Source organism: Clarias gariepinus, chromosome 25 (genome assembly GCF_024256425.1).
Source record: "Clarias gariepinus isolate MV-2021 ecotype Netherlands chromosome 25, CGAR_prim_01v2, whole genome shotgun sequence".
NCBI classification, from domain to species: Eukaryota; Metazoa; Chordata; class Actinopteri; order Siluriformes; family Clariidae; genus Clarias; species Clarias gariepinus.
Window position 1 is genome coordinate 12,489,000 of NC_071124.1, and position 13,134 is coordinate 12,502,133.

General features: G+C 37.6%; 1 protein-coding gene across 2 annotated transcripts in view; it reads left to right on the top strand.

Annotated features, from left to right (window-relative positions):
• The window catches only part of yeats2 (YEATS domain containing 2), a 48,619-nt gene that overhangs the window by 33,012 nt on the left and 2,473 nt on the right, over positions 1-13,134 (top strand). For both annotated transcript variants that reach the window (XM_053486417.1, XM_053486416.1), the window contains exons 19-30: positions 83-250; positions 420-735; positions 954-1,079; positions 2,517-2,585; positions 2,701-2,854; positions 5,474-5,550; positions 5,749-5,828; positions 5,973-6,174; positions 8,516-8,754; positions 8,883-8,957; positions 10,273-10,346; positions 13,042-13,119. In XM_053486417.1, coding sequence (XP_053342392.1) covers positions 83-250; positions 420-735; positions 954-1,079; positions 2,517-2,585; positions 2,701-2,854; positions 5,474-5,550; positions 5,749-5,828; positions 5,973-6,174; positions 8,516-8,754; positions 8,883-8,957; positions 10,273-10,346; positions 13,042-13,119 — 1,658 coding nt within the window. The remainder of the gene's footprint in view (positions 1-82; positions 251-419; positions 736-953; positions 1,080-2,516; positions 2,586-2,700; positions 2,855-5,473; positions 5,551-5,748; positions 5,829-5,972; positions 6,175-8,515; positions 8,755-8,882; positions 8,958-10,272; positions 10,347-13,041; positions 13,120-13,134) is intronic.

A 13,134-nucleotide genomic window follows, 5' to 3' on the forward strand; every position in this document is an offset into this window, starting at 1 on the left:
ATAGCCAATTCTGGATAAAATTAGCGATTGAAGCCCCATTAAAACTGACTGAGGTGTTATGTCGTGTGTTTTGATTGGCCAGGTGGGTGGCGGCTCCCAGGGCTCTCAGGTAAAGCTGCCTGATGGATCGGTGAAGACGATGACAGCTGCACACCTGTCCAAACCAGGCAGTACCACTTTGAGGATGACTGGAGGGATCATCACAGCCACTACTTCAAGTTCACCTGCAGCGACCACAAGTTCTCAGCAGGTGAAAAACAGGGTCATGAACTTAATTACAAAAGAGGAAGCACTAGACTGTAGTGTTACTGCATTTTTGTTGTTTATTTTTGACACATTATTTTTAGAGATGTGCATCCTCTATTGCTTCTATTTACTCACTTACTGTCTCACTCTCTCGTCCGTGTTTTACCCTCCAGTCAGCAGAGGGAGCCGGAGTGTCCCCTGCGTCCTCAGGTACTAAAGCAGCTGCACAGCACTCTGTACTGATGGCAGCCAATCAAGCTGCAGTAATCAGTGCCGCTAAAAGTGCTAGCGCTGCAGCCAACGTAGCAAAAAACACCGGCTCTGTTGTAACAATGTCTAAAAGCATCAACATGCCACTCATCAGCCTGTCAAAGGGGGCAGGGACAGCGGTAGTGAGCGTCCCCAAGAGTGCCAGTCCATCACTGGTCAATGCTGCATCTCTAGTGGGAGGAGCTACAGTTAGTGGGAAGACAGCAGCTGCGATTTCAGGTGACTGACTGTTTTTTAGCCTCGCATCATCTGATTTAATGTACAGGTGAATAAAGTTTTTAATGCCCAGTTAAAGATTAAATAAATTAAGGCAACCAGAAATGTGCTAATTGCATATTATAAACTTAAGGTTTAAATATAAAACACAGTCATCTTTGAGCACTGATAAAAAGCAGCTTTTCAATAACGCCCTCATGTGTGTTTTTACCATCTTACAGGCATGTTGAAGCTACAGTCAGGCTCACAGCAGACAGTACTGACGATTCCAGCTAACCAACTTAAGCAGCTCAGCATTGGTGGAGCCTCCACAGGCCTCCAGACCATCCTCATGCCTGTGGGAAAAGGTGAATCAATCTTCCTCTCGCTGTCTTTAGTGTGGGTGCTCTAACCGACCATGTGATATACTTGAATAGATGCACTTAAGGGACATAAAAACTTTAAAGCTTACAGAACAAATCAGGTCTACAACTAACAGGAGGAACAGTAGAATTTTGGGCTACCCTTGGGGTTTATATATATATATATATATATATATACACAGTATGGATATGTACATGTCATTTCATGTATGGATTCGGATGGGACTAACATCTCCGTGTTTATTACAGAGGTAGGAGTGTCCTACAAAACATGTGTTTTATGTGTGGGCGTTGGCCAAGACATAATTGGTGCGCAAACTTGAATACTGGCGCGTTTTGGAAAAAACATTTTCGACAATCACAGACATTCACTTTCGGACGGATTAGATTTCTCAGAGGACCGCTGAGTTTGTTTAAAAACAGTAGGTAATTTGCTCTGGAATTTTGGCAGATTCGGACGGGGTTAAAATCACAAAGTACGTCTGTGAAACAGAAATTTCTCTAACGACCACCTGTAAAACTAGTCCCGTCCGAATAGGGCTTAAGATATTATTAATCACTGTACTGTGGTAGACAGCTAAATAATATTGTAAGTGTCCAAATATTTATGGACATATCATTTCAATATGCATGAAACGTTACTTGAACTTCTCATTATCACTCTATTAATTTAAAATCAATTTTGTGGTTTTGTAGTTTTTAATTTTCTTTTTCTGTGTTTATACTTTAAAATATACAATGCAGTGGAAATCCAAATTTTTTTTCTTAGTTTTGAGAAAGATTCATCCTACATACCTTACAAATTCAGCCCACTTGCAACCTCCAACCACTAGTGCAGGTTTGCAGGATTTAAGCCCACAACACAAGGCGAGGTGTGTGAGTGTGTGTTGTGTGAATAAGTGTATACATTTTACTTTTACAAACTTCACAAGCTTGGTTTGGCATCTTTAGTAATTTTTTATAAAGAAAACAGTATTTGGTCAGAAAATGCACAAGGCAAACACTAGTGTACTTTCCATAGTGCTCTGGTTCCTGTTCTCCATTAAATACCACTATTGAACCTATTTTATTGCCTGCTCTCTTTCTCCTTTTCTCCCGCTCTATTACTAACCATCACAGGCTGTAATTACAGTACAGATTGATTTGTTCCTCTGGCCAAAGGCAACATGATAGCCAGCTCTGACTCTGTGTGTGGGAAGGGCACATGAACATCATAGTGTTAGATGAGCTGTTTCCTGTAATGGCCCTCTCAGTTGCCATAGTGATGGGGCATAATGGAGTAGTGAGACTGTGTGTGGGGGCAAAGAGATAAAACTGTATGTGTCATCTTTTTCTTAAGCAGAGATCCATTAGAAAGCTTCTCAAAATCATTAAGAATAACTAGGACTTTGTCAGTAATAATTCTGTGTATGTGTTATACAGTGGTGCAGTCTAGTTCGAAAGCTGCTCAGAGTGGAGTTTCTCCTTCTACCACTGCACCTTTAGCTCAAGGTAAGACACACCATACGTACAATCACATTGTGCCTTGTCTGCATATACAAGTCTATATGACAACTAATACTTTTTAACTTTGAACTTTTCATACTTTGTTTTTCCTTTTGTGTAGTTAAGACAGAACCTGGATTGTCCAGCTCCTGCACTACACCCGTAACACCTACATCTACCCCTTTACCTGCGTTACCTATCCCCCTGCCCACAGCCACCTCTGCTACTGTTAAAATGGAACAAGGCACAGAGGTCAATACACATGAACTTGTTAAGTAAGGACAGTCACATGATTACCACGACATGAAAAATACAACCCACACTCCCACACAAAATCAAGAAACACACTGACTCCCTTAAGTGCATTATTTACAACACTGGTCAAAAGTTCAAAAAATAAGATGAAATGCATAAACCCGCAGGAATCCATAATTTCTTTATTAGGCAAAATCATTAACATGCCCACAAAAATAAGAATACAGTGAAACCTTAGATTACGAGCGTAAACCAAATTAAATTTTCCCATAAAATAATAAAAATTCAAATTATTAGTTTCACGGATGACCGCATCTTTTCGAACTGCTTGCTCACGCACTGTTAGGGGCGGAGTAACACACTCGGAGGAAAGCGCTAGCCGCTCCTTCTGCGTGCGCGAGCTTACAGACGCCCCTGATTGGCTGTAGAGCCGTAAATAATGTGGAAGCACAAAGTACCTCTCATCCCTCCCCTCTGAGAGAGCTCGGCCAATCAGCACTCTCTAGACCTCTGACAGTAAGAGGAAACGGCATCACCCGGGGATTGAACCAGCGATCTCCGGATGTTAGGGCGAGCACTTTACCACTGTGTCACTCGGAGGCCCTGCGCTTTACCTTTAAAAAAAAAAAACATTAATAAATCTCGACAGATAAGTGCGTTTATGCGCGCAGGCGCTTTTTGTGTGTGTTTGAGTCGTTATGCATGTGCGCGTGCGTAATTTGACACTGTGCTGGTTCACACACACACACACACACACACACACACACACACACTAAAGGCAAGAGAGAGCGGGACAGTGTGAACCGACAAGGGGTCAAATTATGCGCGCACACGCAACGTCGGGCTGAGGGAGAAAATGGATTTTTAACCTTCTAATGAAAAATAAATCCTGACAGATAAGTGTTTCCGTTTATCCTCGCAGGAACTGTGTGTTTGGGCCTGTCGTAATGTGTGTGCGCGCATGTAATTTGACACCGTGCCAGTTCACAAACACACACACTAAAGGCGAGAGAGAGGCAGCAGGGGAGATGATTACCCACAATTACGCAACACAATAGGGAGAAAACGTTGGTTCATTTGTGGTTACGTGACGCTAGGCGTCAAAACAAGAAGCACATGCGTGATAATCAGTACTCGTAAACCAAGACTCGCTCATTTTTCAAGTCAAAATTTATTTAAAAAAATCTTTACTCATCTCGCAAAACCACGTTACTCGCAATCCGAGGTTTCCTTGTAATGGTTATAACCAACATTGAAGTGTCTTCCCTGAAAATTTTAATCTTTCACATGGTTCATGCACTCTTTGGGAAAAATCTAAATTAGAAAGCTTTGGAGAAAAGAAAAAAACCAAAGCTCTATCTGCCCCACTTCCTGAACCTAATTTGTTCAGTGTCTGAGCAGCGAAATGAGGCAGACACTGAACTGGCAAGTGGAGGACCTGATCTGTGTTTGCAGTAAGGTACTGTACAATTCGACACATTTAAGCCTAAATTTGATTTGTTTCGACTCTTCTGAGGAATCAGTGGTACTTTTGTGATCAAAGCAATGTGTGTTCATTGGACCCTCGAGCAAATCCTTCACAACTAAACCATTAAGTTGTTTTCTTGCCTAGTTTTAAGTTGGCTATATATCAAGAGAAAACGTATTAAGAAGAGCTACTACTGCACCTTTTTATAACACAAGTCAAAAACATCATAGTATTTTAAAACAGTATTTAGAGCTAGGAGTCGGCTGACCTGAACACAGAGAACAGTATCTGAGAGCATTGCCCTTAAATTGAGGATGCAATGACTTCTGCACACACAAAGCTAATCATGAGCATGAAACAGTGTAGTGAGAGTGCATAGATACCATTGCATTTATTTACTATTGCATATATATATATTGAGTATTTCAGTTCTCAAAGTTCTGAGCATTAAGACACATGTCGGGGGTTTACACATTGATGGTCAAGGTGTATTTTATGACATGCTGTGCTCATTTTTAATGACTACACTCACTGTTGACCACCCTCCTGCTCTCTTTAATTTACTGTATAATAATAGTATGCTATACATACTATACTATACTATTTATATATGAAATCAATAATTATAATAAAAATAACGATAATCCTCAACATCATTATACTTAAATACCATAAACCCCTAAAACATAAAGGATACAGAAACCAGCAGAAACAGTTTAATGATGCATGGTGTTCCTGAATTTGCTTGATTTGAAAAAAAAAACAAAAAAACTCTTACTTGGTCTAAAAAATCTTCTGTATCCATATTTTTAACATTAATGTTTAAAGTTAATTACTAACCTTTCCACCTCTCAGAGCTCGTTCATCTACAAAACTAAACTAATGTAAAAGCGTTTTGTGTAGTGTGATCTCATTCGGTGGTCATTAGGGAAAAAATCTGCTCACAGGTACATCACCATTATTCCAGTGTAATCCCAGAAACATATGACCCTCATTCCTGGAGCAGTTCTCTCGGTCTAGTGGCAATTTACAGAAACCCATTCCAGTTGGAGTAAATGTTGATTGGATTTCTTAATCGATTGCCTTGTTAATAACCACTTTGCTCCCTCCATTTCTCTCTCTCTCTCTCTCTCTCTCTCTCCCTAACCCCCCCCCCCCCCCCTCCTCTTAGTACGGAACATATTGAAACTATGTTGCAACTTTTGACAGCCGCAGTAAAGAAATTTCCTTTGATTGTCCCAGAGAAAAGTGAGTCACTTTCCTCCCTCTTGCTCTGTCTTGCTTATATTTAAACTCAAAAACTCAATTATTTAATTCTGCACTTTAGAATCAGAGACACTTTGGGCACAGGTTGTGTTTTTTATTTTATTTTTATTATTATTATTTTTTTATTTCGCCTTTTTAAATGCAAATTCATAATAACGCTGTGTGTGTGTATGCTCTTAGCTGAAGATACCCACCCGTTCTGTGCTACCTCTTTGGAGCAGTACTATTCCTGGAACATAGGAAAGCGCAGAGCCGCAGAGGTGTGTGCGCGCCTAAAAGAGTGATAGAGAAGATCTTGCCCTTTTTTTAAGCTTTAGAGACATGACATTGCACTTCAATATGTTTCAGGTCAGCATTATGTGAAATCTTTGCTCACCCTCACCTTTTTTCTTCCGTGTGTGTAGCTTCAGAGGGCAGTTGCAGTAAAGCGTCTGGTTCAGGATATTTTGGACCGGAACCCACGCCTGCAGGCCCTCAGCCCCCCTAAAACCAGGGAAGTGGTGCAGTGGTGCCGAATCCGTGGATACACACCCCCCGATTCTGAACCTCAACGTGTAGAGGAGGACTCCATAGAAGACATTCTCACACAGATAGACAGTGAGCCAGGTCTGTGTGTTTCTGTAAATGTGTTTGTGTGTTTGAACATATTTATCCTGCTGGACAGCACACACACACACACACACACACACATCATGATGGACTAATTTGATGTATAAAACACAGTTATAATGTCCCCTAACATGTGATTGATAAGGAGGCAGGTAATGTTGTTAGTAATTATGATAATTTTTATAAAACCAGAATAAAAATAAAAAACCTTTGTCACCTCAGTTCACACTTAACCAGTTTAGGACAGCTACGTGCTAACATTCTTTTTTTTTTTTTTTTAATTGATCTGATTGTAAGCTGATTTGTATCATGATTTTTAACATTTAGTTCCTTTGTGTACATATGTACAGATGCAGCTTTTGGTACGTTCTTATTGGGAAAAACATCACAAATCTGTAAATAGGGGAGTTACAGTAAGAAGCATCCAGCTAACCTGTTGAAGCAAACCAATGTGACATGTAAATAAATAAAGTCGTTCTACACAGTAGGGATGATTTGAACATTTTGCAGAGACGTTATTTAGTCGTCATTTAGAGTTGTATACCCTCTGTCTAATTTCTGTAGTGTGAAGAATTAATCTTTTATCCAGAAATAGTGCCCTTAGCCCTTGTTGACTTTTGTTTTAACTTTTTGTTTAATGGAAGTGTAGTCTGACCTTGTTCTTAGTGAGGGCTTATGAGTTTCATCGGTCTTCTTAGTGCTCACAGACAAAGATCTCATTAAATCTGATTATGTTGCTTGGAGAAATGCTTTTGATTTAAATGCAAATTAATTAAGATGTACTTTACCACTGATATGATGGGGAATCACTGTTCTGCTAAGTGGAGAGCATTTATATCCTGACCTCTGTTCATTAACTAATTGCACAGGCCAGACTTTTTAAATGCTGTGTAGTTGTTCAGTCCGGTGTTTGTCCATGTCTGTAATCCGCTTCTGCTGGCACATGGATTAATCATTAGGGCTTTCTAAAGATTATGATCCTCGAAAACATTTTCCCTATTACAATTAAACCTTTTCTTATTTTTACTAAGAGTATGTGCACATATATTATTAAAAGTATTTGCTCGTCATTCAGATGAACCTGACTAACATCCGATTCTTAATCCATAGGGTTTAACATGATGTTGGCCCGCCCTTTGCAGCTATAACAGCTTCAACTATTCTTGGAAGGCTTTCCACAAGGTTTAGGAGTGTATTTATGAGACGTTTTGACTATTCTTATAGAAGCGCATTTGTGAGGTCAGACACTTTTGTTGGATGAGAAGGCCTGGCTCGCAGTCTCCGCTTTAATTCATCCCAAAGGTGTTTATGTGCCTTGCTTTGTGCCTTGGTGTGTAGTCATGTTGGAACTAGAGTGTTTTTTTTTTTTTTTTCGTTTTTTTTCAGCTCCTTACTTTTAGTAAAATAAACTCTTAATGCTCTTAAAAAGACATTTTGGACAATTTCATGCTCCCAACTTTGTGGGAACAGTCCAACATGACTGCGCACCAGTGCACAAAGGAAGGTCTATAAACATGGATGAGCGAGTTTTGTGGAAGAACTTGACTGACCTTAAGCAGATAGAACACCTTTGGGATGAAGTAGAGTGGGGACTGCAAGCCAGGCCTTCTCAATTCACAAATGCAATTCTGGTAAAAAAAAAATAAATAAATAAAAAATTCCAGTAAACACACTTCTAAACCTTGTGCAAAGCCTTCCCAGAAGAGTTGCAGCTGTTATAGATGCAAAGGATGGGCAACATCATATTAAACCATATGGATTAAAAATTTTAAGTTACTCAAGTTCATCTGCATGTGAAGGCAGGCGAGTGAATACTTTTGGCAACATAGATTATGTCTTTTTTCTTGTGTTTATGACAAATTTTTTGTGTTTACTCAAAGGCTTTCTAAATGGATTGAGCCCGCTGTGTTTAACCTTTTAGCTTAATATATTTTAAATATGCACATCAGAAGTATGACTATTAAAATATTACCTGCTCTCTAATCGTTTACTGGGCACCTTAAACTGGCTAGGAAATAGAAATTACAGGCTTTGGTCCTAACATCAAGGGCTGAGCTCAGTTAAAATTTGCATACATTTTGCATACTCTACATGGTATAATAACCACTTTGTACAGTGGGGAAAAAAATATATAACCACTTTGTACAGTGGGGAAAAAAATAATCCTTATCACAAAATAACAGCTAGTGTAACAAACATTTTGTATTGTTAGCGTTTATGCGAAATTTTTGAGTCAGCAACGACTGAAGGTGTCCACAATAAAGAGATCACTGAGTGCTAATGTAACAGTGTATTGTATTTTGTATAAACTTGTGTGTGTGCGCGTCTGTGTGTATAGAGTGTCCCTCTACCCTGACGGATGTTGACGAGCTGTGTCAGCGTCTTGAGCAGTTGCAGAAGATTCTGAAGACTGAACCAGAAGAGGAAGACACAGAGCCTGTGGACATCATTGCTGTGAAAGAGGTCTGCAGCAGCAGGGTCAAGGTCAAGCAGGAACAGGAAGAGGCAGAGGAGGAGCCAAAATACTTCCTTGGGTTATGTCCATCTTCTCAGTTTATCAGAGACACAGCAGAGCAGGTGGTTATCAAATAGACACGTAGTAACAACAGACAGATCTAGTGATTCTAATCTGTCCTAGCTCACTTTATTTTACTCAAACACAATATCAAAGCCAATGTTTCATCCTTTATCGCCTGTCTTCTCAGATTGGTGTGGGTTTCCAGCCGGTTGAAGTGGAGAGAAATGTCTTTGCTCCAGTAGTGGAAGCCATGATTCTCAAGGTACATATTTTTTGAGACGGTTGTACTTCTTAGCTTTAGCTGTGCCTTCATTGTTATTGTCCATGTTGTTGAATACAGAGAGAGTTATGTAAAGGCGTGTGTGTGTGAAGGGGCACTGTGTCAAATTTTGTGCACACACACACACATAAGGAAAGGCTGAATTAGAGAGGAAGAAAATGGATCTTTAACATGTGCGCACACGTGTGTTATAGTAAACAGTACACACGCTGTACACATGCGCTTACAAACACAAAATAAAATGTTTTACATACATGCACACACATGTCACAGTGTTGTAGTAAACAGTACACGCGCGTACGGATGTTGATTATACCAGTAAGGGACGCGCACTAAGACCCAGCATGTGAGACGGTTACCCACAATTCTGCAGCACAAGAGAGAGAAAAAACATTGGCTCAGTTGTGATCACGTGGCATCAAAACAAGAAGCGCATGCATGCTACATGATACTTGGTACTCATAAACCAAGACTTGTTCGTTTTCCAAATTAAAATTTATTACAAATCTTTGCTCGTCTTGCAGAACACTCGCAAACTGTGTTGCTCGCAATCCGAGGTTTCACTGTAATTGGTTAACTGTGTTTGCCATAAATAACTTAGTTGCGTGTCAACTCTCATACAAATCATCCTGTGCTCACGCTGAAGCTTCACAAACTGTCTATAAACTTTCTACCTACATAGTTTTTTTGGATGAAACATTTTTTTAAATATTTAATCTTATTAATTTGTTATTAATTAATTTTGATTTTAGTCTCATTAGGCATTAAATCCATATTTGCTATAGTAAGTTAGTTATCTGGAGATTTCCTGTAAAATGTTTTATTTACGAGCAAAGTCTCGTCATGGGTTTAAATATATATTCACAGTGCATGCTGTTTTTAATGCGCTTGTCACCATTTCTGCACTACAGAAATACCATTAGGCAAACTGTGGCAATGACTTGCCTTTATTCTAATTTTGTTTATTTATTGTTTCTTGCTTGAATTTGGTGCAAAAGAAAAAAAATAAGTAGTTCACCTGCTTAATTTTAGCAGCTCTTATTTTATATCCATGTACTTTGCCAGAGCCTTTCTGAACCAACTGACATACATGTGATGGTGATCCTGCCATCACAATCTTACTGTCTGAGTCTCAAAGGAGACACACAGTTTGAAAAATGCATTTACTTGTGAATTCTTTCTTGTGGAAAACCACCAGAAAGAAAAAAAAAAAAGCTAAATAATGAGCAGGATTTTATCTTTTCCTAAGGTCACTTGTGTTGGTGTTATTTGTATAAAACCATTTGTTTATTTCTAGGCTACACAACAGTTTGCCAGTGAGATACTGCGAGAATCATTAGCAAATGCCTATGGGAAGTCGCCTCAAAATAGGTAAGTGCATCCTTGCAAACCTTTTGCACAATCACCTATGTTTATTTAGCTGTCCATTTTCACTTTTTTGCACATCTTTCCATATCTTTAAGTTAGCTGTTTATATGGAATAATAAACTTTTTTAATAAATGAGTTTATAGCTGTTAGCAAACAGCAAGGAAATCCAAGTTAGTATTAAATGTGATGGGTGATATTATGTTGGTTTAAAATATTGAATATCGCATAACAAATTTAAGAGCCCATGATGTCAATATGCATTAAACAAAAAGGCTTAGGACCAGTTTGCATGTCTGGATTTGTTTAACACAACAAGCAAAAAAAAATCTAACTTCTTAAAGTATTATTGGTAACTTAAAGCGTAAAAAATACAAAGACAAGAGTAACTGTGCACTAATTGAGCTTCTTACATAGAGTTCATGTTAAAATTAATGATATAATGCATTAAGCTTTTCATATGACATTTACTAATTTCTTTGATAAAACGTGGCAAAGCTGTGTGCAAAGTGGTATTTAAAAAAAAAATAACATTTATATTTTTTCTAAATGAATTTTTGAGAAAATGTGAGGTTAAAAGATTAAACATCAAAGCTGTGGGTATTACTACCAATTTAATAAAAGGAGTAATCATCCAATCAGAAAATTATCGTTAGATTAACTGTTATAAATAACTGTTAGTCTAATAGGTAGATAGACAGATGGGTAGATAAATAAATAAAATAATCATTAGGTGCAGCCCTAGTTTCACAGTTGAGATGTGCTTCGGGACTGGGATCAAAAAGATGCTGGAGTCTAAAAAGAGGCTGTGTGTATAAAGCAGGAGCTAACAGAGATAAGCTTATTTGTTATTCAGGAACCGAGTGTAAGGATGGTGCTGAGTGCTTAGTCAGCATTTCTGTCTGATCTCATTCTCAGGAGGGTCTCTCACACACACCAGATTCTCTTACACATTCACACAGATCTTTCTGCCTCAATTGCTCCCACTCACACGCATACATGCATCATCTGTCTGACCTTCTTATCTCTTACACACAATCAGTGAGCAAAGTCCTATTCAGCACTGTTGTCTATCTTTTAAATTGCAAGAATCACTGCTGAATTAATTTATTTAATCTCATCATAGATCACTGGTCATACTTTATTGCTTAATACATGAGTGAGAAATTTTAAGCACCTCATGATTTGAGCAACAGCTTTATTTCTGCTTGCATAGAGATTATTTTAAATACATTTTGGTACATTCTGCCGAGCGCTGCATAATGCATGCTCTGATCTACCTCAATGCATTATTAACAATAATTATTTCATGCTTTATACATGCAGAAATGATGCAAAAGATTTAGATTTTAGAAAGTGTACGTAAGCTACTCAAGTCCATGTAGTGGATTGGTAAGAGACATTCGACATCCTTTATTAAAGACCACATTTGGTCACGTTATCATATAGACTACCAAATCTTTGGCTGAAGTAGCTCTGTCTGATGTTTTGAATTATGAATTTCTTTCCTTTTTTTTTTTTTTTTTTTTTTTTGGTACATGCCATGTGTCTTAAGACACAGTACTGTCTGAGTAAAGTGTTCTCATAACGTAAAGGTTAAATCCTACACCATTTTTAGGTGGAGATTGATGCTTCCAAACACAGCCAACTTTTTATCTAATTAAATTATATTGATATTGTCAACTATTCATTAGTTTTGTTATTTAATTGACCCTAATAAAGAGATCTATATTACTATTAGGTGATTAAATGGCTGTAAAGATGGAGACATTTATAAATAAACAATTTATTTATATATTCAACACAAAACTTACTATCCAGTTAATCAACAGTTATATACAAAACACAGTTACCAATCTGCCAAAGCATGGTATTGGGGCTAAAAAAGTCTGTTATATGAAAAAGTGAATTTTTAGATAGGATCATATAAAAAATTAAGTATTATTTTTCATAATACTTAATGCTACTTATCTCCGGATCCATGCTTAATTTTTTTAAAATATGCTGACACATTTATATTTTTATCAGAAAAAAAAGGAAACACATTTGCTTAATACAATTATGACTTTTATGTAGTGCCCATAACTTTTTTTTTTTTTTTTTTTTTATTAAAACCTTTTAATGATCTTGTCATTCAGATGAAACTTGGCCAATTTAGATTTCACATGAGTCAAGACATAAATCTAAAAGTGTGTTATTCTAAAATGCAAAATTAATGTGACATGGTTACGGACACTACAGGTTTTTTTTTTTTAAGGCTTAATCAAAAATGTATTTAAGCAGCAATTTTTGCACAACATATGCTTCTAAAAATTTACACCAATACTCCAAAATCAGTATCAATACTCCTAAAGAAATATAAATAATTTGCATTTTAAATTATTATTGTTTGGAGTGAAAAAATATAATGAAAAATCTTTGGGGAAAATATATAATCATCCTTCTGAAACAGCAGCTAAAATTTTATTTATTTAATTTTTTTGGGCAACAAGATTCGTCACTTCAATTTTGCATAAACTTGAAGTATTTGTATATTTTTAATATATATAGCCGCTACATTGGTAAAGATAAAAAAATGTAGGGCGCTGAATCACTGCAGGTCTTCAGACCCCTATGGGTTTTAATATAGCCATAATTTAGTAATTTTTTATAACATTTTACCTGATGAACATTCCCCCCCCTCCCCCCATTTCTCCCTAGAGTTCCTAGAGAAATCTCAGGCATGAATGTACACCAGGCTGTCAGCTCGATACCCACCTGCGATTTCCTCACTAACAGGTACGACTACATACC